This window comes from Heterodontus francisci, chromosome 9 (genome assembly GCF_036365525.1).
Source record: "Heterodontus francisci isolate sHetFra1 chromosome 9, sHetFra1.hap1, whole genome shotgun sequence".
Lineage (NCBI taxonomy): Eukaryota > Metazoa > Chordata > Chondrichthyes > Heterodontiformes > Heterodontidae > Heterodontus > Heterodontus francisci.
The window spans coordinates 68,426,577-68,452,549 of record NC_090379.1 but is presented as its reverse complement, the minus strand read 5'-3'; the positions used below and the strand labels follow the sequence as shown (position 1 = coordinate 68,452,549).

The window sequence follows — 25,973 nt, the reverse complement described above, 5'->3', positions numbered from 1 at the left end:
AAATCACTTGATGAGAAGTGATTTCAGTTTCCCTCAGCACATTTTATTTTGGACAGTTAAGCGTGACCCATTAACACAAGTTTCAATCTTCTAGTAATTAAAGACACCCTTGCAGGATTAATCACATGGTCAACGCTGCACTGTGACATGAAGGTAAAGCATTCACAAACAAAAGCCATAAAGCTCCGAACAGAATATGCAATGAGTTTTCCTAAGCCATCCAGCTCCCATCTCTGCTGAAGGCACCAAGTCATGTTGGGTAGTTTCACCTCTGCAATCTGAAAAAGAATGTCAACATACTATCTGATCACAGGGTCAACAAAGCTGACACAGTTGTATCCGAAAGACGTGTACACGCAAACACTTAGAGGGGTGATCAGGAGAGCAAAACCAATTCTTCCCCTCTCCATTCCTGGGACACTGAGGTTATTACTATACCAGCCAAGATTAGCCAAATCAGCAGAGACCAGACCAAATCTAGGATCTTCCTGGTCTGTATGCAATTACCCACTCAACCACTGAAATTGTGCTATTTAAATCTTGCAAACTATTTATACTGTAAGTTTGTTGCTTTATGAATGAGCTTTTGTTTTATAAATCAAGGACTGTTTTCTACATAATCTGTGATATGTAAAGCATTTTAATAGAAAGACAAGCAGTTTTTAACCTTTTTAAAAATTTACATTTAATTCTACATAAAGGAACTGTATAGTACATATTCAATGACAACCATCTTTACACTAAGAATTAACAATGCTCAGATGACATTTTGTCCCCTGGAATTGCAACTGTACAGAAGCGACATCATCATTGGTCGAATACAACAGATTTAAAAACACTGAAAAGGGAGGAAGGCTAATCCTTCTAATAAGCTTAGTACAATATTTTCCATCCAACGCCATCTTGAGAAATACACTTTAATTGTAATCGGAGAAACATGTGCATACAAAACATTGTAAAAGTACAGGGACTAATGGCAATTTTAAGTCTCATGGTTTTCAAATAAAAGTACTATACAGCGAGCAAGACTTAAGGCGGCTTTATCCTCGAGCTGAAAGAAAACATCCCTCCGTCTATCAGCTATGTCGTACATATTAAGCTGTACATAGCCTTCCTAAAGTCATTTTTTTCAGTCTTCTGTGAATTAGTGTTTTTTGTCTTTCCTGTCCAATTTATGATCTCTTTCAGTCCGTGAAGACCTTTTCCCTGAACGACTTTCTGATATAGATCTCTTCCTATCTGACCGGGACCCTTTTTCCCTTGATCCTTTTAAATCTTTGCTACTGGTTTTTGATGACTTACGGTCCTTGTCTGCGTTAGAAATAACTCTACGTTTTCGATCTGAGCTCCTCCTATGCTTTCTATCCCTGCTGTGACCCCGACTCCGGCTTCGACTCTCACTACTGCTGCTGCTGCTTGTACTGCTGTCTCTGCTGCTACTGCCACTACTACTGCTCGTACTGGAGCTGCTTCTACTGCTGCTACTACTACTTGAGCTACTACCACTGCTGCTGGTGCTTGAACTACTACTAGAGCTAGTGCTACTGCTGCTCCGACTCCTACTTTTACTCTTCGTCTTCTCACGACCTCTGCTTTTACTCCTGCTGCTACTCTTACTCCTGCTTGTGCTTTTCCTCGGTGATAACCTGACTGGTTCCACTTGTAAATCCACAGGCTGAGTGCTGAGAACACTTTCTCGTTCTGGCTCATGCCCAACCGAACATTCAAGCTCAGGTTCAGGCCTGGGCTCGGATTCTGGTTTGTGCTTGAGCTCAGGTACTGGCTCAGGTTCAGGTTCTGGATCCAGCTCAGGTTCAGGGTCAGGCTCAGGTTCTTTACAAACCTCTTCTACTCTCTCCTCCCTACGCTCATCTACTTCCTCCACCATATCCTGATCATTTTCTATATTTTGGCTAGCTTCCTTATCAACTGGCATACTCTCTGGCTGGCTGTTGCTTTCCCCTTCCTCTACCTCCTCCTCTTCCTCAGCCTCCTCGTCCTGCTGTTTCTCTTGCTGCTCCCCTGCATCACTCTTAACTACACCTACTTCCACTTCCTCTTCTGCTGCCTCCATTTCTACATCATTGTTCTGGTTACCCAATTCCTCCATCTCCTCACGGTGAGCCACCTTACCCTCCTGTTCCTCGTTCTGTTGCTCTTCATTCTGCAACTCTCGCTGTTCTTTTTCCTTCAGTGACTGACGTCTAGGTCTAACTTCCATTCTGTTAATCTGATCTGCAAACTCCAGGCGCCTGTGTTCAAAAATACCTGAAGATTCAAAAATAAAAACTTGTATACAAAGTTGTACATCCTGAAATATGATACAGTACCTTATCAGAAACAAAATACATTGTAATGATCTCAGTGAGGCACAAATGAAAGGAGAAAAGAGCACAGTAATTTTTTTTTTTAAATAAACCGATCCACAACACAGGGAACTATTCCTAGCTTTTATCACAAGATGTACTCCCTATAGAGATCAGCCACTTTGAGTCCTCTGATTCCTCAGCATTGAGATCTCCATAGGAATTACTTAGCTGAAGAAAACAGACCAAAAATGGCAAATGCTCACAGGGAAGGAAAAACAAAGCTGAAGCTAGAAACATGAGCAGAGGTCTCAGTGGAATTTTTGTGTGGGGAGGGGGAGGGAAAAAAAAAAAAAAAAGAGAGCAGGAACTTGCATGGCACACCACTGACAAGAAACCCAAAGCCCTTTATGTATATTTATTTTGAAGTGCAATGAACAAAGACTGCACCCATTCTGTACACAGCAAGATCCCAAGAACTGCCAGAGATGAATAACCAGTTACTGTGGTTTATTTGGGTAGGTGGAGAGAATGTTTACCGGGGTACCAAGAGAATGCCTGGTACTTCATTTGTCGTTTGTCAATCTGAAATAACTGCTCAAAAGAAAATTCAGACTATCGAGTGGAATCAATTAAGCAATTTAAATAAAAACAGCACTAGAGAAAGAGGAGGAGGAATCTGTGGAATTCCCTACCCGGGAGGGCTGTGGGGGCTCAGTCAAGGCAGAGATCAATGGATTTCTAGATATTAAAGATATGAAGGGATATGGGGATAGTGCAGGAAAATGGTACTGAGGTAGATCAGCCATGATCTAGTTGAATGGTGCAGCAGGCTCGAGGGGCCGAATGGCCCACTCCTGCTTTTATTTCCTAAGTTCCTATGGAACTAGGCAGGGAGAATAGCTTGATATGCAATAAGGAAAGGATGAGGCAAGAGTGATGATCAAGGATTGAAGGTACTTGCGAAGGCTCAAGAAGCTAATGGGAGGTGAATGACATTAAAGGTGGACTTTTCAACCCAAGGTTTAGACAAAGAACGTAACATTTTAGAGGGTATTTCAAAATAAGGTAAATGCTTGCAGGGTGAAAAACCTAGTTAATAACCCATTCAGGTTCCACCTCTAAAAAAGGATATAAAATAAGACTTTGGGAGAGGCAGTGGCAGTGGAGAACTCTCAAGGAAAACTCTGGTTTAACACTCCTGAGTGGTTCTTGAAGTTGAGACGACTTGGGGCACCAAGAGAAATGGACGAAGAAAGAAAGAGCTGTTCACGCCTGGCAGCCGTCCTGCCCAATCTGGACCTGTACTCACTACTTTTCAGAGTCATATGTTTTTGCTGTTTAACTAGTGTGCTACATCCCATCTTAAACTGATTGGACTCAACATACCGAACATATTGGGCACAGTTGATTCTGATTGAAAGATTAAAATCACTACACTCCCTATAATACAGTCCCTGCAGACTAGTTTGTTTTGTAATGAGATGGATATGATTATGAAATGTCCCAAACAGCACGAAATGAAATCTTAAAAAACTTAGTGGACTTGGAAATAGGTTGTCACAAGGGCAACAAAAGTAAGTTCTATCAACATGGGTGTTAAGTACAGAACCACAGTGCTCCTAGTAAGCAAATTTTAAAGCTTGACCGATGTTGCTTTTTTCTTAAAAGAAAAGGAGCAATGATTTTATTTCAGTCACATTTTAGCAAGTTACTGCACAATTATAGGTTCTGCTAACCGAGCAGAAACCGCATTGGAGCAGCAACCTAGAGGTTGAGAGTTCAAATTCTATGGCAACTTGTGAAACTGAAATCAATGAAATAATTTTGTGCACTGGCACCAGAAAAAATGACCATGCCTGTTGCCAGAAATACTAAATTGGTTCCCGAATGTCATCTAGGAACAGCACCTATAGGGTTAAATGCATCAGGCCTGCCATATATGCAAGTCCAGTTTGACATTATGTGGTTGGCTTTAAAAGCAAAGATGTACAAAAACTTTGCCGTGTACATGCCACCCACATCTCGAACAAAAAAAAAAAATCACAACCATCAGATTACCACACTTGGAGAAGAAATGCATTCTAGTTCTGTTAGAAAATAAATCAATTCACATTCAGAACTAAAAAGAATGCATATGGAAATAAACCGTAAAACAGTGTGCGCTTCAAAACAAGTTATTTCAACAAGGATTACCTAAAACAGATCAAAAATAACTTGAAGTGCTTAGAAAATCTTCCATTATAAAGTGTTTAAAAGTAAACAGTTCCAGAAAGAAAGCTCTCCAACAGAACCACTGAAATTTAGAGTGTTGAGGTTCAGTATATAGTGTGTGGGCCACTCTCTGCTTGAGCAATCAAAACTCAAGCCCAAAGCCTGTACCTTAAACCAAGACCTATGACAAGACATCCCATGCCCTAACAAGTCTTGAGAATTTTTTAAAATCTTGGGCTCAGTGATCACTCTTGCTTGTAAGCAATCAGGTTGTGGGATAAAGTGCCACTCCAGAAACCTGGAATACAATCTAGGCCTACTCTTCAAATGTAATTGTAAGCAAATGTTACACAATTAAAGATGCCATCATTCAAATGAGCCATTTAACTGAAGTCCTGCTTGCCCTCTCAGGTTCTGCGATTCTATGGTACTTTTCAAAGAGGAGAGTTCTTCCAGTGATCTGGCCAACATTTATCCCTTAAATGCCACCATTATAAATTGTTATTTATCTCATTGCTGTTTGGGATCTTGAAATGCTTAAATTAGCTGCTACATTACAACAGTGACTACACTTCAAAAGGCCATGAAAGGTGCTTAATGAATGCAAGCTTTTTTCTATCTAAACTCCATCCTCACTGACAATTTCAAGTTGGTAACCCCTCGTCACTAATTCAGGCAAAATAATGTTTCTTGTTCACCAGCAAACCTTTTATAATTTCAGAAAGACAATCAAATTTCCTCTTGGCCTTCTCTGCTCTGGTTGAAATCAATACAGCAAGTCCTGCCTTAAATCGGTAAGTTTCTCATCCCTGGAATGAATTGCGTAAATCTGCATTGTATATTTTGGCTTTAATGTTCCTTCTATATTTTGATTTCTACACTGTGCCCTAAACATTGCCTAGATTATATCTATATATTTTGTGCTTAAAGATCCTCCACTTCACGATTCAATAGTTCAGAAAGACTGACTAGATGCCCGCAAATATATCTTTTCACAGAAGGTTGTAACCCTCTGGAACTTACCATCAAAAGAACATGCTTCAGTCCTTTAAAAGAGAATTAGGACATTTTCATTTATGGAAGGCAAGTTGCTAGTTAGCTGGGATAAGTAATGGGATGGTTTAAATAGAGCTTTGCTTGATTTCCTAAGAATGTTTGGGGGGGGGTGGGGGGAGAAATATCCCAAATCTTTTCCGAAACTTGGCAGCAGTACCCAACCCCCGCCATCCCTTTACTTGCCTCAAAATTACGTGGTTCAGAAACAGGTATACTGTGTATTTCATTGCACAGTATAGGAATGGGATGGGTTGGATGGGTGTGGCAATCATTTTCCATATTTTTTGTGTGGAGTGACTCCTGACAATGCAGAGCATGTGCAGAGCGATTGCAGACGTCATCAGTATGTGTGAATATTTGCCAGCTTGCTAGTATGAATGCGCGCACCGTCACCATACAATGACGTCGTCACCCCCAATAGCTGTGATCTCTGCCTCCATTCCCAACAGTATCCTGCTCCCTCCCGCTGCTTTCAATTTTCCGCTCCTGACTACTTGCCGCTTGCTCCCCGCCTCGCCGCTCCTGCTACCTCCCCGCCCCGACCCTGCTGCTTCTCTGGGCAGCGAGCGGTCAAGGGGTGACAGGTCAGCGCAGGGAGTGACTGGCTGAGGGGAGGAGGCGGGGAGCGAGCAGGTGCGCGCGGGAGGGAGCGGCGAAGAGAAGTGGAGATGGTAGGAGGGAGCAAGGTACTGTTGGGTGTGGGATGAAGCGCCATCTTTATTACTGGCAGCTGCCTGAGATGTTGCAGACAGTGACGTGTCAGTCGATAAGGCTGTATTTGTGCATGTGCCCGTACCGTGCCACCTAGTGGTTGCATTGTCAGCAAAGGCAGCCTTTTTTGTATGTACATTCAGCAACTAAAATGGAGTCACTTCAATTTAAAGCTATTGGAATACATCAGGGACAATAAGCCTCTTGCATCATTTGTACCCTCTTTCAAATGGCGGCACAGTGGTTAGCACTGCAGCCTCACAGCTCCAGCGACCCGGGTTCGGTTCTGGATACGGCCTATGTGGAGTTTGCAAGTTCTCCCTGTGACTGCGTGGGTTTCCTCCGGGTGCTCCGGTTTCCTCCCACATGCCAAAGACTTGCGGGTTGATAGGTAAATTGGCCATTGTAAAAAAAAATTGCACCTAGTGTAGGTAGGTGGTAGGACAATTGGGGGAAGGTGGGCATGAGAGAGGGAAAATGGGATTAATGTAGGATTAGTATAAATGGGTGGTTGATGGGAGGTGCAGACTCTGTGGGCCGAAGGGCCTGTTTCGGTGCTGTCTCTATGCCTCTAAAAAATCAGAGTTAAAGAACAATGAATAACATCCTTTCATTTGGTCCATTTCAGTCTTAAGCAAAATATTAAACAGGGAGTATTGGGTATTATTGGTGGCAAACGGCTTAAAAGTATGACAAATATTCAAACATTGGCTGATCATGAATGGCAACTTAGCTCTGCAATTCTTTATCAATCTCTTAGTCATTATTGCTAAAACCTCAAAGAACGCCAGAACAAAGTTGACCCAATTTCTTTGTAAAAAGTCACAACTGCCAGAATCTTTAAGAGTTTTCTTAACCTGGTGCTTAAAAGCTGCACCAACTTTTAAAGTAGCAGATTCAGAAGAACGTAATAGGAGGCTAAACCACTCAGCCTCCTCGAGCCTGCTCCAACATTCAACACGATCACCGTGACCCCAAAAGTCTGTATCTCAGCCTTAAATATACGCAACAATGGAGCATCCCCAACCCTCTGGGATACAGAATTCCAAAGATTCACAATCCTCAGTGAAGAAATTTCTCTTCAGTCCTAAATGATTGGCCCCTTATCCTGAGACTGTGCGCCGGTGTACTAGATTCCTGAGCCAGGGGAAACAACTTCTCTGTCTACCTTGCCAAGCCCCTTCAGAATTTTATAATTTTCAATGAGATCTTCTAAACTCCAGACAGTATAGGCCTAATTTATTTACTCAGGCTATTATAGGACTAACCCCTCATCCCAGGAACCAATCTAGCGAACCTTTGCTTTACAGCCTCCAAGGCAAGTCTTCCTTGGATATGGAGACCAAAACTGCACAAAGTACTCCAGGTGTGGGCTTACCAAAACTCTACAATTGCAACAAGACTTTTTTATACTTGGAATCCAATCCCCCTGCAACACAGGCCTACATGCCACTGGCCTTCCTAATTTGCTTGCTATACCCACATGCTACTTTGTGCTCATTGTAAGAGTACACGCAAGACTCCCTGAACATCAACATTTAAAAAATATCCCGCTTTTCTATTCTTACTACCAAAAGTGAATAACCTCATACTTTCACACATTATACTTCATCTGCCACCTTGTTGCCCACTTACTGAACCTGTCCATTTCTCTTGGCAGCCTCTATGTCTGCCTCACATTCAATCGCATGCTTATTCAAAAGGGCCACATCACTTCAAGGAGTTGTTCCCACTAACAGTACACAGTTTCTAATTATAAAACCAACAATACAACTAAAAAAAAAATCAATTTCATTGGTTTTGCTGGTACTTGATGGTGCAATAATTGGTTTTGTATCAAGAATTCAAGTTCAGGTTCCTGAAGCACAAGATAAAGATCCTCAAATGGTGCTCTTGCACATTGTCCTTTAGTCATGCCATTCCCAAGTTTGATTTTGTCTTTAATGCAAACATTTTCCCCCTCAGTAACATAACCTTACAAAGCCCATATCTGTCTATACTGAATACTGCTCCAATATCTAGGAAAGCTATAGCAGCACACTACTGGACAGGATAAAAGACATTTCACCTTGATAGACAATCCCTCTCTCATCTCTAGCCACCAAAAAACACTCTCCTCCCCTTCAACACGCAAACGTTCTCCAATTATTAATGAACGGCTAGTTATCCTCTCTACTTCTAAACTCCAAATACATTACCCTACATTTTAATCGTCCTCCCCAGCCAAGCAGTGTTGAAATCATACACCATCTCCTGCATTAACACACTTTCAAAGGGATGCCTGTACTTTGGTCGCACTTGGCCTTGATATCTTAAGTTTTAAACACCCAGTAATATAAATCCTCCACTTGCTGACCTTTCTTTAGAATAGCTACAATTTGATCCACTCTGCAAATCACATTCCTACAAATGAAGCAGAGGTCATTCCAATGAATTACTGGGAAAATGACTGCTGGTGCTCAGTTTAACTTTCCATCTACCAAGCTACACATCTGAGATTATGTAATTTAATCTCAAAGGCCTGAAACATGACATCCATTATCTTGTAATTCTCCAATAAAAACACTTACCATTCATCTTCCTTTGGGATTCATCCAAAAGCTTTTGAGTAGCTGGACAATGTTTGCCAGGTATATAGAATAGGTGAGGTTTTGTCTTGGTTCTGATGTATTTGATTATTTTTAAATTATGTTCATTCCATACATCTTGCTGTTTGAGAAAGGAAGAAACATTAAAGATCAAGCTACTACAAAATTCATAACTTCTTATTCAGGCAAAATAAATTCCTACCAACTGGGCCAGTTCCACTTTTTGTTCGAGAAGTCTTAGTTCAGTTTGTTTCGCACGACGTTCCTCAAATAATTCTCTCCTCTCATTTTCTACTTGTTTACGTTCTTCTTCAGCTTGCACTTCAAGCTTCTGTTCTATTTCCTGACGTCTTTTTTGCTGCAAGATGGAAAAAAATATCAAAAATGACAGATTCTCATGCTCTGTTCTCCAGTCACACCAAAAGCTTAAAAAAAAAATTCAATCCAGAATATATCATCTTATGCCACAGGCACTTCGCCATCCAGATTAGTATCAGGAGTTCATCACCGGCTTTCTCCCTCAATGCAGTCTTACTGCCAGCATAGAAAAAAAACACTGTAGTATTTAACAGGTCTCAACATATCTCAAATTAGAAATAGAAATGATAAAGTCATTAAATTTGACTGCATTGTACATACTATTTTAACGGATAATCTTCATGTCATTGCTAAAAGACATTACTGAAAGGGCTCAACTAGAGGCGGCCACACACCTTTCAGCTGCATCACTCCCTAAGTGCGTCAATAACTTTAACACACTATCATTGTATTTATATATTTTGCAGCCAGGCAACATTGTCTGAAAAAGCCTTTTGGTTCAGCAGTGTGATTGTGCACAGCTCCATCTGAATTTAAAATACAGAATTCCTACACTGTCGAACGATACAAAAAGCTTGAATCAGTATGATTCCAGAGGAATTGCGCAAAATCTGTGGAGATAATCAATGAATGAAGTTATGGATTATATAGTCATACAGAATAATTTTAAGTGAACTTACATGTCGTCTTGGACAACGAGCTGCAAACTAAGAAACAACACACTAATTGAGGTGCTTAAAGTGAATCCAAGGGTTACCACTGGACAAAGGAATAATTCTGGCATGACATTTATTCAGCACACTATCAAATATTTAGGTTTGTTTGAATGGTTGAGAAACACCAGTTAAAGTATGAGCACATTTCCTGACAAATCAAAGACATCTTTTATTAATGAATCTGGGGGACTGGGCAACAGTGAGTTAGCACATGGTCCTTTCTTGGGATGTGGGTTGAAATCCATCACTGAGCGATGCAATCAAAATATAAGCCATTAGGTTGGCTGTTATGGCAAATGAGAACATTTTGCAAGAGTGTTCAGACTTTGAATCTATCTCCCCCTAGGTCTCTCCCTGTGGGGGAGCACTTCCGGTCTGCATGACAAAGTCCAAATAACTACTCACATGGCATAATTTTAACAAAGTGATTACTGACAACGCAGCCAGCAGCTGACATCATCAGACTGCACCAATCTGCGCACATGCTCCTATTCTCTGCGCATGCGCAGTGTTCCGCATTGCCAGGACCGATTGGCGCATGCGCAGATGACATCATCGCGTAACGTGAGCAGAGAGCGGGGGTGGGTGAAGTGGGGAGAGCGCTTGGTGGTGGCGGGTGCGCTCTCCTCCTCCCCGCCACCCCCCCCTCCCTCCGACCATTGTGTCCTGCCGTGTGTTTAGGTTGTCTTAGTGAGCTTATTTGAGCAGCACCATCTTTAGTCCTGACAGCTGCCTGATGTTGCAGACTGACGTTTTAGTGGCACAGGTTGCATTTACGCATGTGCCACTGCAGCGTCACCTAATGGTTGCATTGTCAGCAAACGCAGCCTAATTTTAAAGCCACTCTCAGGGACAGTTAAACTCCACTGTCTACACTACATATGACCATACGAATTAGGAGCAGAAGTAGGTCATTCGGCCCATTGAGCCTACTACATAGAGTCAGAGTTATACAGCACAGAAACAGGCCCTTCGGCCCATTGTGTCCATGCCGGCCATCAAGCACCTATCTATTCTAATCCCATTTTCCAGCACTTGGCCCGTAGCCTTGTATGCTATGGCGTTTCAAGTGCTCATCTAAATACTTCTTAAATGTTGTGAGGGTTCCTGCCTCTACCACCCCTTCAGGCAGTGTGTTCCAGATTCCAACCACCATCTGGGTGAAATTTTTTTCCCTCAAATCCCCTCTAAGTCACCTGCCCCTTACCTTAAATCTATGCCCCCTGGTTATTGACACCCCTAAGGGAAAAAGTTTCTTCCTATCTATGCCACTCATAATTTTGTATACCTCAATCAGGTCCCCTCTCAGCCTTCTCTGCTCCAAGGAAAACAACCCTAGCCTATCCGGTCTCTCTTCATAGCTGACATGCTCCAGCCCAGGCAACATTCTGGTGAATCTCCTCTGCACCCTCTCCAGTGCAATCACATCCTTCCTATAAAGTGGCGACCAGAATTGTATACAGTACTCCAGCTGTGGCCTAACTAATGTTTATACAGCTCCATCATAACCTCCCTGCTCTTATAGTCTATGCCTCTGCTAATAAAGGCAAGTATCCCACATGCCTTCCGAACCACCTTATCCACCTGCTGCTGCCTTCAGTGATCTATGGACAAGTACACCAAGGCCCCTCTGTACTTCCTGTGGTCCTACCATCCATTGTATATTCCCTTGCCTTGTTAGTCCTCCTGAAATGCATCATCTCACTTTTCAGGATTAAATTCCATTTGCCACTGCTTCATCCATTTTACCAGCCTATTTAGATCATCCTGTAATCTAAGGCTTTCTTCCTCACTGTTTACGAAACCAATTTTGGTGTCATCTGCAAACTTACTGATCAAACTTCCTATACTCATGTTTAAATCATTGATGTACACTACAAACAGCAAGGGTCCCAGCACCAATCCCTGCAGTACACCACTGGTCAAAGGCTTCCAGTTGCAAAAACAACCCTCGACCATCACCCTCTGCCTCCTGCCACTAAGCAAATTTTGGATCCAATTTGCCAAATTGCCCTGGATCTCATGGGCTCTTACCTTCTTAACTAATCTCCCATGTGGGACCTTATCAAAAGCCTTACTGAAGTCTATGTAGACTACATCAACTGCTTTACCCTTATCTACACACCTCGTCACCTCCTTGAAAAATTCAATCAAGTTTGTTAAACATGATCTCCCCCTGAAAGCCATGCTTTGTCCTTGATTAACCCCTGCCTCTCAAGTGCAGATTAATCCTGTTGCTCAGAACTTTTTCCAATAGTTTCCCTACCACTGATATTAGATTCACCGGCCAGTAATTACCTGGTTTATCCCTGCTACCCTTCTTGAATAACGGTACCACATTCGCAGTCCTCCAGTCCTCTGGCACCTCTCCTGTGGCCAGAGAGGATTTGAAAATTTGCGTCAGAGCCCCTATCTCCTCCCTTGCCTCACATAACAGCCTGGGATACATCTCACCTGGGCCTGAGGATTTATCCACTTTTAAGCCCGCTAAAACCTCCTCCCTTTCAATGCTACACTTTGTACCTTAGGTAAAATTGCTGTTCAGCTTCAGTTTTTTTTTACTTTAAAAAAAAAAGATGAGCATGAAAACAGATGCTCTACATTGATTTTGCATTTAAACAAATACACTATGCCACCATGAACTGGCCAGACATATAGTTTATGGTAAGCAAAGGTCACCCCGATCCTCAGCAACTCACAGCTAATAGAATATGTGCACAGAGCACCACAGCCTACTTTCTTGTTTCCCTGGAGAGAGGAGGAAAGAATGATCCATGGCACTGGAACAGGTTGCAGGTGACACTTTCTAGTTTGCCAGTATATAAAAGTTGGAAGTACTGTGTGCACGCACGCGCGTGTTAGAATAGAATTCATAATGGCATCTATGCTACTCACAAATGCGAATTCTTTACAGACACCATTATTACACTGCACTAATCAGGTCTCAAACTCTTGATGCAAGATCTGAACACTGAAGAGAAAAAAAAAGGGGGAAATACCCTCTCAGTTGCAACATTCGATTCCTGTTTGAATTTCTGCAGAGTACCCATCAACAGGCCAAACATCCGCCGATTCCTATTAAGTAAAACACAATTAGATACGTTGTAACTAGTTGCCTTGGGATTGGGCCATCAACTTGTTTGTCAACAGAATACTGCAAAATAAACTGATCAAGGATGCTGAAGTTACAACTTATCGGAAGGGTTACAGAGTCGTTGGCATTAAAAGGCTCTTTAGCAACAGTACATCTGATTAATAACATTTTTGGGGTTAACAGTAAATAGCTATTCTTAGGAAACAAAATGTATTGGCAACTCAATAGTTCACACAATTTAACATTTGACTCATGAATGAGGGAAGATACAAGTTTGAGCCTCAAGACTGTCTCCCATTATGAATTAGATTAGATTAGATTAGAGATACAGCACTGAAACAGGCCCTTCGGCCCACCGAGTCTGTGCCGAACATCAACCACCCATTTATACTAATCCTACACTAATCCCATATTCCTACCAAACATCCCCACCTGTCCCTATATTTCCCTACCACCTACCTATACTAGTGACAATTTATAATGGCCAATTTACCTATCAACCTGCAAGTCTTTTGGCTTGTGGGAGGAAACCGGAGCACCCGGAGAAAACCCACGCAGACACAGGGAGAACTTGCAAACTCCACACAGGCAGTACCCGGAATCGAACCCGGGTCCCTGGAGCTGTGAGGCTGCGGTGCTAACCACTGCGCCACTGTGCCGCCCAATTAGGTTCCCATAGTTAAGTAAATGTGTATGGTTACTATTATATACAATTTTTTTTAAGCATTTAAGGCAAAAAGCAGATTATACACTAGATCTACAGCTTTTGTTGCATAGTCTTGACTAGTAAACAAATAACTTAATCATACTAAAAATTACTTAAGTCTAAGCTTTCAGCATAATCATTTCTCCCAGTTGTACATGCGCTTATCAATTAAAGCAAAAATTGAATCCAGGCATCATCTAGTAATTTTTCAAAGCCTTTTTTTTTTTTAAAACAATAAAAAGTTCTAAATAGTTTAATTTTCTACCACTATTTGGTCTGTAAGTTGAAGATACCTTTCTTTTCCCTTTTCATCCATTGTTTGATCCTGAATAAGGTCTCGGCGTGTCCTTTCTTTGGAGGTAGCAACGACAGAAGACTGCAACGCTGGCTGTAAAGAAGACAGTGGAAGTGTTCATTTCACTTCAGCACAAATTTGTTGCTATCTTTTACTAGTAGATGCCAATACACACTGGAACAGTCCCATAGTGAGAGATACTGGACAGTACCTCATTCAAGTGCTTATTCTTCAAGCGACATCAGGCGAAAGCCTGGCTACCCGACCCCAACTACATGTGTCAGGTTCGGGTGGGGTCGGTCTATATTCTGTGTCCAGCATTCGGGCTGGGGTCAGGCTGGACTGGCTCCATGTTTTATAAATAAATGCATTATTACATTTTAGTGATATTCGGGTCAGGTCGGGTTTTAATTTTATACCTGAGCAGGCCTTTACACCAGGCTACTCAATTATGGAGGCATCCCAGTTGAGCCTCATCTAGTTCTCATCTGATGTCCAAAATATACCTCTCTAGCCAAAGTCTAAGGTCAACCACAGTGCCCTGATTGCCATCTTCGCAGTGAATAACTAATTCAGTGCAAATCTGGGCTGATCCTGGGCTGAGTTTGCAGTTTCATAATTGACAGTGCATTTAGCAAATGAACCAGGAATGAGTAACATTTTACTTTGCAAGTACTCAATACCTTTTTTGTGTCTTCATCATCCTCTGCGTCGCTGTCTTGACGTGACTCTCTCCTAGACCGACGATCTCCCAGCCTTTTAAAAATTAGAACACCAGTCAGATTTTCAAATATAGTCTATTCAGGCACTTGACTGCTGTACCTAACTGCTGTGCAGCTAAAACATTATCACTCCTCCTGAAAGGTGTGTATTTATTCCCATTAAATTTGAGGGCAAGATTTTCTACTTTAACTCCCAATTTACTATGGTCAGACTATAGATATCCAGCATCCAGAGTTCTTCCAAGATTGATCTGATCACCAGGGAGTGCACAGTTGTGAGAAGCAATTCTTTTTGCTTTTCCCACAAATGGAAGGAAAAGGTTTGGCTCCTGCCAAATGCTTCCACATTTCCAGCAAATGCTTAGTAGAACCTACAGGCACAAACCCAGAGCTTACTATGTTGGTTAAAGGGATGAGTTTGGTCTGAGCAGAAATCTGACATGGACATGGTGGGCCTGAATGTGCAAGATCAGACACAAGACTGTGCACTGACTGCATTGCCGAGAAATCAGTAGACTGTACAAGTGAGAAACCTGCTGAGTAAAAATAGGGAATTTAGCATTATTGTCTTGAAACTAACTTCAGTTATTTAAGTCTATTTATTGCGGCAGCATGGAGGAAATCCGTCATGCAGAACTTGCGTACGACTGTTCTGGAAACAATGAATGTAGGACAAGTCCAAGTAGGAGGTTTCCAGATACACTTGCTCAAACTGAGTTATTGCACTTAGGAGTACAGAGGCCAGCAAGAAGGAATGTAGAAATTATTGCAGAAAACTCCTAGGGATCCGAAGCTACCTGATAAACATGCAGAGTGCTGAATATTTAACAGGAATGGTGACTCACAGTGGAGAAATTACAAAGATCCCATGGTGCTGTGGAGCAACTGGGCACCTGGTATGGGGTGGGGCAAAGAGAGAGCAGCGTTAAGTGTAATACTGATGATTGGAGGTGCAATATTGAGGAGTACAGTTACTTTGGAAACCATAAACTGTGCGTCTTCCAGGTGGCAGGGTAAGGAACATAACAGACACAGAAGTTCTTGGAAAGAGAAAATTGATGAGACTTACGTCATGCTTCATATCGGAACCAATGATATTGGAGGGAGAACAGGATTCAGTTTCAGTTATTCAAACAGAAAGTGCTGGAAATACTCAGCAGGTCTGGCAGGAGCATCTGTGGAGAGAGAAACAGAGTTAACATTTCAGATCGATGACCTTCCAAGGCCACAGAGCTGAAACGTTAACGGTCTCTCTCTCCACAGATGCTGCCAGACCTGAATATTTCCAGCACTTTGTCTTTATTTCAGATTTCCAGCATCTGCACTATTTTGCTTTTACTTCATTTTCAGTTCCTGCACTGAATTTCAGGAATTAGGAAGTAGAATAAATAGGTCCTCAAAAAGGTAGTCTTGGGACTACTACCAGTGCCACGTGCTAACTAGTAACAGAACAGCCACATTGCAGAGGTAAATGGGTGATTGGGGGGAGAACAATTCTGGGTAGAGTAAGTTGTACCGATAGGACAGCCTACACTTGAGAAAAACTGAGGCAACATCCTAGCAGAGAAGTTAACTGCAGCTTGGCGAACGTTAGGCTAATTTGGCAGGCAAACTGTAAAGCAAGAAAATAGATTAGATTGCTCAGAAGGGAAAATAAGCTTTGGTTACATAGGATCAGGTCGCAAAGCGTCTATATTGCAAGATCCAGAGCCTGAACTAATAATCCATAGAATGCAAGCTCTATCTCACCATGGAAGATCAGGAATTTAAATGCAGTTAAAAAAAAAAAATCTGAAAATAGGGCTAGTACCAGTAAAAGTGACCATGAATCTGTCACTTGCTATAAAAAGTCAACTGGTTCACTCATGCCCTTTAGAAAAGAAATCGGCTACCCTTACCCAGTCTGGCCTATATATAATCCCAGTCCTATACCAATGGGTCTCAACTGCCCTCTGAAGTGCCTAGTAAATCAATTGTTCAAAGGCAACAAGGGATAGACAATAAATGTGACCATGCTGGCAATGCCCATGAGAATTTGTTTTAAAAAGAGGTAGAAAAGTTGAATACAATGAAATTTAAAGGAAACCATGTAAAAATCTACATACATAAATAGGAAATTTAAGTTTTTAGTTGAAACAGAGACTAATAGAACAGTAATGAGCATAGCTGCAATGGAATCAGATTGATATTGTTTCCAGAATATTCCAAGAGGTGCAGAGTTTCAGTAGCAATCCAGACTCTAGGAAATGCCTTCTAGCAACTGGAATCCAAGCCTAACAGTTTCCTGATCAGCTTATATAATAAAATATCCACCTTCAGCGTATTCAGAGGACCGGTGCAGGACAGACTGTGATGTGACACCAATTTTCATGGTTCAGATGCTCAAATTTAATGCTGTGCATCACCAGCCACTTAATCTAGGTAGTCAAAAAAGGGGGTTTGGCAAAGTAATGCGCTTACTATGCTCCAAGAGCTACAGTTGAGTGCAGGTCAGGGCCCACCTTAACTGCAACAGCGCCATTTGTTACAAATTCATCTCACAGCTGTGTCCTGGATCTTGCAAGAGGGCTTATAAGAATCCTGTTACGTGCCTAAAAGCTCTGAACCATTAAATGAATTGTTGGAATATGTATTTTGTACACAAATTAAGTCAGAAACAGACCTTCATTGGGAGCTTAGCTGAGGTACTCCTACAAGAGGGTTTAGTAAGTCTAAATTGGTCACGGGAAAGAGAGATTAGGAAGTGTATCCAAATGGCTCAAAATTACACAAAGATCCAAGATCATTTCTTCAAAGACAGACAGTGGCTTTAATAGCCATTATATCAGACAATAATTGGGGAGGGCAAGCAAAGCAAGGGAATACATAATGAATGGTAAGGTACAGGACCTTGGAGTGCATGTCTACAGATCCTTGAAGACAGGACAGGTGGACAAGGTGATTAAGGTGGCATACAGGATAGAATGCAAGAGCAGGGAGGATGCAGTCAAACTTAGGCCACAGCTAGAGTACTGTGTACAGTTCCGGTCACCAAATTAGAGGAAGAATGTGATCGTACTAGAGGGCAGAAAGGAGATTTAATGAGGACTGGAGAACTTTAGCTATGATGAAAGATCAGACAGGCTGGAGTCGTTTTCTTTAATCGTGTATAAAATTATAAGGGGCCTAGATAGAATGTATAGGACAGAGCTAGGTGCCCGTCATGGCTCATTTGGTAGCACACTTGCTTGAGCCAGAAGGTTGTGGGTTCAAGTCCTGCTCCAGGACTTGAGCACAAAATTCAAAGCTGAAACTCCAGTGCAGTACTGAGGGAGTGCTGGACTGTCTGAGGTGCGGTCTTTTGGATAAGGCATTAAACCGAGGACCTGTTTCCCTCTCAGGTGGGCATAAAAGAACCGATGCACTATTTCGACGAGCAGCAGGGGAGTTATCCCCAGTGTCCTGTCAATATTTTTGTCTCAATCAACATCACAAAAACAACCTGGTCAATATCACATTGCTGTTGTGGGAGTTTGTTGTGCACAAGTTGGCTGCCGCGTTTCCTATACTACAACAGTGACTACACTTCAAAAGTACTTCATTGGCTGTAAAGCGTTTTGGGATGTCATGTGGTCGTGAAAAGCTCTAAATAAATGAAAGTCCTTTTACTTTCGATTTTCCTTAGCAGAGAGGTCAATATCGAGGGGTCATAGATTTAAGTAATTGGTAGAAGGATTAGTGAGAGTTAAGGAGAAACCTTTTCACCCAGCAGCTGGTAGGGGTCTGGAACTCACAGCCTGAAAGGACGGTAGAGGCAGAAACCCTCATATTTTAAAAGCACTTGGATATGCACTTGAGGTGCCATAACCTACAAAGTACAGACCAAGAACTGGAAAGTGGGATTAGGCTGGACAGATATTTTTCGGCAGGCGCAGACATGATGCCTTTCTTCTATGTCATAAACTTCTATGATGCTATGAAGACACCAATACAAACTGGAAAGCACATTGTTAAAAGCAGTGAAACAAAACATATACAATTGTCTCAGGAGCAACTGAAGAATGGCTCCAAAGATTTGCCCAATTTAATCTGTTTTTGTGTATGTTTTGGTTCAGTAAAAGATACCCTAAGGATTACTGCTGTGGGAAATTCAACTCAAAATTCAGGTTACTCTTTTTTACCAAAGCCAAGACATTTGTACAAAACAAAAAAGGACCCTTTGTCTGAATTTGCTACATTACAGCTCATCTGCACATCTCTGCTACTCTGAAAATTCACTCAAATATTAAGACACGATATCTCCCCAAAAAGACTCCTACGTTAGTGTAACAAGTCGTCATTTTGAACTCCGTTTTTTAAGCATTCGTATGCCAGAAAAAACTCTTTCAATGTGACATTAGACTTTAACCTAAAGATACCATTTTGCAAACGCCTTGTTACATTCATACCTGCTGATTGCCCCATCCAAATCTCTCTGTTTAGCTGGGGGTCCTCCTCCGCTATCAGAGAGTCCACGCCTAATTAAACAAAACGATCAAGTCAGTTGAAGCAATTATCCTTCATTTTCTAAGTTTTCTGCTTTTAAAAAAAATGCATGGTAAACCAAAATTTTTCAAGTCTCCTAGTACACATTAAATGACGTTCTAAAGCTTCAAAGTGTTCGCCAAGAAGATCTACAAGAATCATACCCAAAGCTTGAATTGCCAGATCAGCTGCACATTTGCACACAAATTAAATGTACATCCTTTAACATTTGGTTGCGGAATGTAGGAAAAATTTTCTTGCCAATGGTAACTCAAATTTTGATAAAGGTAGAAAGGGACACACAAAGAACTTCACTCTTACCGAAGTAATCCAATTCCACGCCCCCTACCTCCACCAGGACCTGCGATGGATAGCCGCCTAGCCTGGCCGGGCCTGTATTCAAAAACAAACACTAAAACAAGTCAATAAATCGAGGGTATCGTGCGGTATGGTGCTGAGTACAATAAATATTCTGGAAGCATAAAAGTCCTTTGAAATTTCTTGCGAGTGTCTATGATCCATGATCCACAGTAGGAAATTGTACAGCTAGAGAATCCACCAGCCTGCTTTCCATTAGAAACCAAAGATGTAAAAATAGAAAAGTGATGCACACTTTGCTGTATTTGCCAAAGTACAAAGGTCAACTTGACCAGCACTCCACCCCAAAAGGGCACTGAATTCAAAAGGCTGGTACTGTTGTTCTAAGAGTGCGTCTAAACAATCCCTTTGATTTTTCCAGTTAACCAGTGTATGTGTGAGGGGCTAAGGTTAAAAAGGGAACTTTAATATTTCAATCTGTGTGTTTATGCTTTACTTCATTACTGGTTAAGACTCGTTTCATAATAAACTGATAATTTTGTCTATTGAAGAAACCTGGTTGGTGTGTTTTATTCTGGGATAAAAACATAGAGTCTACGATTGGCCGTATGTGTAAGTGGGAAAAAATTTAAATATACGTTGTGATCCGTGGAGAAGTGGAACTAGAATAAACAGTGCACTCCTCCCACCTCAGTCCTAACGCTGTATACAAGGCAATACTTGGAATAAAATTTCCTCTCACCATTCAGCTCTACACTTAACACTCATCACCTATTTTTAAATTCCTTCAGAATGGAGCCTGACCTGGTCAAAGTCATCAATAACAGCATGTCCAAATGCAGCACATTCACCGGCTTTCACCTCTGAGGCCTTCAACACAGTTGACCATTTCACCTTTCTCCATCACGGCTTCACAATTCACCTCAATTACCTCCTCCTTTCTTGCCTCCATTCCTACTGCCTTTATGAGACTAAGAATGCAATGGGATCCCCTCCCACCCCTGCATGGTCACTTCCACTTCCAATATGATTCTCCCTCACTACTGCACAATTCTCATTTATGATGCCTCAACATAATCCTAAAGGATGAGGTCAGCTTTCATGTGAATGCCAACACAACTTTACATCTCCACCACCGTCTTCATGATCATCATTGTGATGCCTGACCATCTGCCTATTAAGATTATGGACAAGCCAGAAGGCTTCTGAGCTGAACACTGGCAAGTCACCTTGGTCACTTTTTACAGAGTATCTATCTCCTTGCACTCCATTGATATTTTAATTAGCTGCTCACTCAGGCTGAAGCTGATGTGCAACCCTGTGGCCCATTTGACACCTGTCGTTACTCCTTCCAATTTTTTAACCTCATGCCTACTTATTAAGCAACATTTACCCTAAATGCAAATTGCTGATCTTGAACTAAGCCTCAAAATCTATATCCAGTCAAGCAACAGTTCCGATGAAGGGTCACTGACTCGAAACGTTAACTCTGCTTCTCTTTTCACAGATGCTGCCAGACCTGCTGAGTGGTTCCAGCATTTCTTGTTTTTATTTCAGATTTCCAGCATCCACAGTATTTTGCTTTTATTTGAAACTATTAGTGTGTTTTGGGGTGAGGGGCAGGGAGGGAACAAGTAATAATTTTTATATTCAGCAATTTTTTCCCTTTCTAAATTTTACAATGACAAGTAATTTGATGTTTTATCATTCTGCAAGTATCTTACATTTTTTTGAAAACTATACATCTACAAAAAGCCAAATGACATTAATGCATTTACTAAAACTAAGAGGGCTAACTTAATAATGCTGTCTTGGTGTACACTAGAAATATCACTAGATATTTTCTGTAAAAAAAAACAAATTACTGATCAAATTTCTCTTTAGCCTTGTTTTACTAAACAACCTTTATTTGCTAAAAGATCCTGGCTTAAACAGTATTGTGCTAAAATTTGACAAGTAATTCCGAATACAGCATTTAATTACGGAAATGCTTTTTCTCCCCAGGAATTGATTCTATGGGGTTGAGGGGAGGAGGAACAGAAACGCGGAGTCTGTTATTAATTACATAAAGAAAAAATAGAAAGAGATTGCCCAGATGTAAATGAATGAAAGGGACCCGCTTTGTCGGCAATTAAAATAAAATTGAACGAACAAGTCACTGAATGAAGTCTCCCCCCTCTCGCCTACCCACCAACCAAATACAGTACAAGGATTGAACGCCCCCCTACTGCTGAGACGATCATCGGCGAGTCCGGCGGTTGCACCGTACAGCCTCTCCAGAAGCCAAACCGGCTCGGGCGCCAGTTTGCAGGAGGCCCAAACGGCCCGAAACAGCCTTGAGGGACGCAGTCACATGTGTCTGTGTGTATGAGAGCGGGATCCCACCGGCGGTGTCCTCGATCCCACCGGGGGTCCCACCAGGGCTGATGGGCCCGGCTCTCTCTCCTCCCTTCCCGCGGCTTGGACACTTCTCCAGGAGCAGCCGCGGGATTAGCCCGGGTATGGCCGCCGAGCGGGAGCTAAAAGCCGCCGCCTGGCCGGGGGTGGGGAAGACTCCTGTGGCCGAGCCCGACGTGCCGTACGCGGAAATGCGGTCACCTGAGGTCGTTCGGATCGCGGCCTGTTAGCTTCCGAATGTTCTCATCTACATTCTTCAAACTTTCCTTAGCTTTCTCCAGTTGATCCTGTAAACTTCTCACCGCCACCGCCATCTTTCTCCTCGCCGCCGTGCGCCCAGCACTCTGGGAATAGGCCGGGCCCCGCCTCCCTCACTGTCACCTGACTCAGCCGCCCCTGACCTCACAATGATCGGCAAAGGAGTGCACCATTCACCGGCATCCAACTCTTAGATAAAGACCAATCAGTTGATTGTCGAATAAAGGCATTGGAATGGGGATGAGATGATATCAAGGCAGCATTTGATGGACTGTAGCATCAAGGAACCCTAGGAAAACTGGAGTCAATGGGAATCAGGGGGAAAACACTTTGTTGGCTGGATGCTTATTGAGCAGAAAGGAAGATGGTTGTTGGAGGTTAATCATCGCAGGCCATCATTGGAGGAGTTCCTCAGGGTAGTGTCCTAGGCCCATCTTCAGCTGCTTCATCAATTATCTTTCCTCCATCATAAGGTCAAAAGTGGGGTTGTTCGCTGATGATTTCACCATGTTCAGTACCAATAGCAACTCTTCAGATACTGAAGCAGTGTACATATGCAGCAAGACCTGGACAACATTCAGGCTTAGGCTGATTAGTGGCAAGTTACCTTTGTGCCAGGCAATGACTGTCTTCACCAATAGAGGATCCAACCATCTCCCCTAGACATCCTAGGGTTTACCATTGATCAGAAACTAACTGGACCAGCCATATAAATACTGTGGGCTACAAGACCAGGACAGTGGCTGGGAATTCTGTGGCGAGTAACTCACCTCCTGACTCCCCAAAGTCTGTCCACCAGCTACAAGGTTTTTTTTTATTTCCAAAATATACTTTATTCATAAAAATCTGTAAAAAATACATTACCAAACAGTTTCAAACAGCACCAAGTCAAAAAATACAAACAGTGCAAAGGAGATCAGATTCCTTCAATACAATCATGAGTTGCCTCACAACCCTTCCATTTCATTTTTCATGCCATATACATTTTCATATTTTACAGCAAACAAAAATTTTCCCGATACAGTTCGAAAGGTTTTCCATGGATCCAGCCCCTCCGTTCAGCTTGGTGGGGGGACCTTACACAGTGGTCTTTCCCCATTGAGCCTTTGCTGCGGCTGCCTCAAGCTTTAGTGCGTCCCTCAGCATGTAGTCCTGGACCTTGGGATGTGCCAGTCTGTAACATTCGGTCGTGGACAACTCTGAGCTGGAAGACCAGCAAGTTTCGGGCAGACCAAAAGGTATCTTTCACCGAATTGATAGTCCTCCAGCAGCAGTTGATGTTTATCTCAGTGTGCGTCCCTGGGAACAGCCCATAGAGCACAGACTCCTGTGTTACAGAGCTGCTTGGGATGAACCTCGACAAAAACCACTGCATCTCTTTCCACATCTGCTTTGCAAAGACACATTCCAGAAGGAGGTAGGCAACTGTCTCTTCCCCACCACAGCCACCGTGAGGGAATTGTGCGGAGGGGGTGAGGAAGGATCTGATGGGGAGGGCTCTTCTCACCACCAGCCAAGCTACATCTTGGTGCTTGTTTGAAAGTTCTGGTGATGAGGCATTCCGCCAAATGACTTTGGCAGTCTGCTCAGGGAACCATCCGACAGGATCCACCGTCTCCTTTTCCCGTAGGGCCTTGAGGACATTCCGTGCAGAGCGCTGCCTGATGGATCAGTGGTCAAAGGTGTTTTTCCGCAGAAACTGCTCCACGAAGGATAAGTGGTACGGCACGGTCCAACTGGATGGAGCGTTCCGCGGCAATGTGACCAGGCCCATCCTTCACAACACCGGGGACAGATAGAACCTCAGCACGTAGTGACACTTGGAGTTTGCGTACTGGAGGTCTGCACACAGCTTGATGCAGCCGCACACGAAGGTAGTCATCAGGATGAGGGCGACGTTGGGTATATTTTTCCCGCCCTTATCCAGAGGTTTGAACATCGTGTCCCTCCGGACCCGGTCCATTTTGGATCCCCAGATAAAGCGGAAAATGGCTCGGGTGACCGCCACAGCGCAGGAGTGGGGTATGGGCCAGACCTGCGCCACGTATAGCAACAATGTGAGCGCCTCGCACCTGATGACCAGGTTCTTACCCACAATAGAGAGAGATCGCTGCTCCCACATGCTCAGCTTCTGTTGTACCTTGGCTACTCGCTCCTCCCAGGTTTTGGTGCATGCCCGGCCCTTCTACAAGGTGCAAGCCAGGACTGTGATGGAATACTCTCCACTTGTCTGGATGAGTGCAGCTCCAACAACACTCAAGAAGCTCAACATCATCAAGGACAAAGTATCCCATTTGACACCCAATCCATCACCTTCAAAATTCAATCCCTCCACCACTGGCATACAGTGGCAGCAGTGTTGGAGGTGCTGTCTTTTGTTAAACTGAGAACTCATCTACCTGCCCAGGTGGATGTAAAAGATCCCGTGGCACTATTTCGAAGAAGAGCAGGGGAGTTATACCCGTTGTCCTGACCAATATTTATCCCTCAATCAACATCACAAAAAACACATTATCTGGCCATTAACATTCATGCTCTGTGCATACTGGCTGCCATGTTCCCTACATTGCAACAGTAACTACACTTCAAAAAGTACTTAATTGGCTGTAAAGTGCTTTGAGATGTCTGGTGGTCATGAAAGGCTCTATAACAATGCAAGTCTTTTTTTAACAATTCCTAGAATAGATCAATATAAGAACCTTTATCTACCTTCGGGTTTATGTGGAATTGCTCTGGTTGAATCTGCATTTAAATATCTGATGGAGGGGGATAAGAGGAAATTTAATTGTGATGTATAAAATTAGAGGGGCCTAGATAGAATGGGTAGGAAGGATCTATGTCTGTTAGCAGAGAGGTCAGTAACCTGGTACCATAGATTTAAGGTAATTGGTAGAAGGATTAGAGGGGAGTTATGGTAGGGGTTTGGAACTCACTGCCTGAAAGGTTGGTAGAGGCAGAAACCCCCATCATATATATAAAAAAACTTAAATATGTGCTTGGAGTGCTGTAATCTACAAGAATACATAGCAGGAGCTGGAAAGTGGGATGAGGCTGCATAGCTCTTCCTTGGCTGGCACAGACACAATACTGTAAATGTTTTACATTTCTGTGTAACTCTGAGGCGGGGGGGGGGGGGGGGGGGGGGTGGCGGTGCGATGGGGGAGGGTAGGCAGTGTAGATTTCTAGTGGCTCAAGATTTTGTGCAGCTTGACTTTGATGCTATATGCCAAATGTTGCCATCAAGTGGTACATTTCAGTATCACTGTTCCTTTTCCAACTGCCTGAAATTTGAAAGGGGAACAAAATATTCACCATTTTCCAACTATCTTTATTAATGTTTTATGTAGTGGGATACTCTCATTTCATTCATTATTATTTTGCACAACTTACTAATTAAACAAACACTGTTTTAAATTTTTAAAAACGCAAGTAAACGTAGTAAGTACTCAGCACTTAAGTAAGTAGTATGCTTTTCAGTACCCATATCTACTGTATGTATTTATGTAAATAAATTAATTAATGTTTGTAACAATTTGCAGTTCCATAAATGAATGTATATCTTCATGAATTACATTACATAAGTAATTAGATTTGTGTCTGATCTGCAATAGATATGAGAAACATAACATACAATGTAAGATATTGCATATACAAACAGAATATATACTTAATATTATCAGTTGGAAATGTATGTAGTTGTACAAATAGATGCAATGTATAAGTGCAAATGTATGAAATTAATTCTAGATTTAAATGTCTAATTCTGTCCTG

The 25,973-nt window shown here is 42.4% G+C and overlaps 1 protein-coding gene across 1 annotated transcript; it reads right to left on the bottom strand.

Annotated features, from left to right (window-relative positions):
* Nucleotides 1-620: 620 nt before the first annotated feature.
* pnn (pinin, desmosome associated protein) lies at nt 621-22,306 on the bottom strand. The gene is made up of 9 exons (XM_068039263.1): nt 22,146-22,306; nt 19,551-19,622; nt 19,154-19,222; nt 14,688-14,760; nt 14,003-14,097; nt 12,909-12,984; nt 9,078-9,233; nt 8,858-8,996; nt 621-2,268 (listed from the first exon to the last, which is right to left on the bottom strand). The coding sequence occupies exons 1-9, from the start codon at nt 22,256-22,258 to the stop codon at nt 1,145-1,147; spliced, it is 1,917 nt and encodes a 638-aa protein (XP_067895364.1). The 5' UTR covers nt 22,259-22,306; the 3' UTR covers nt 621-1,144.
* Nucleotides 22,307-25,973: the final 3,667 nt, after the last annotated feature.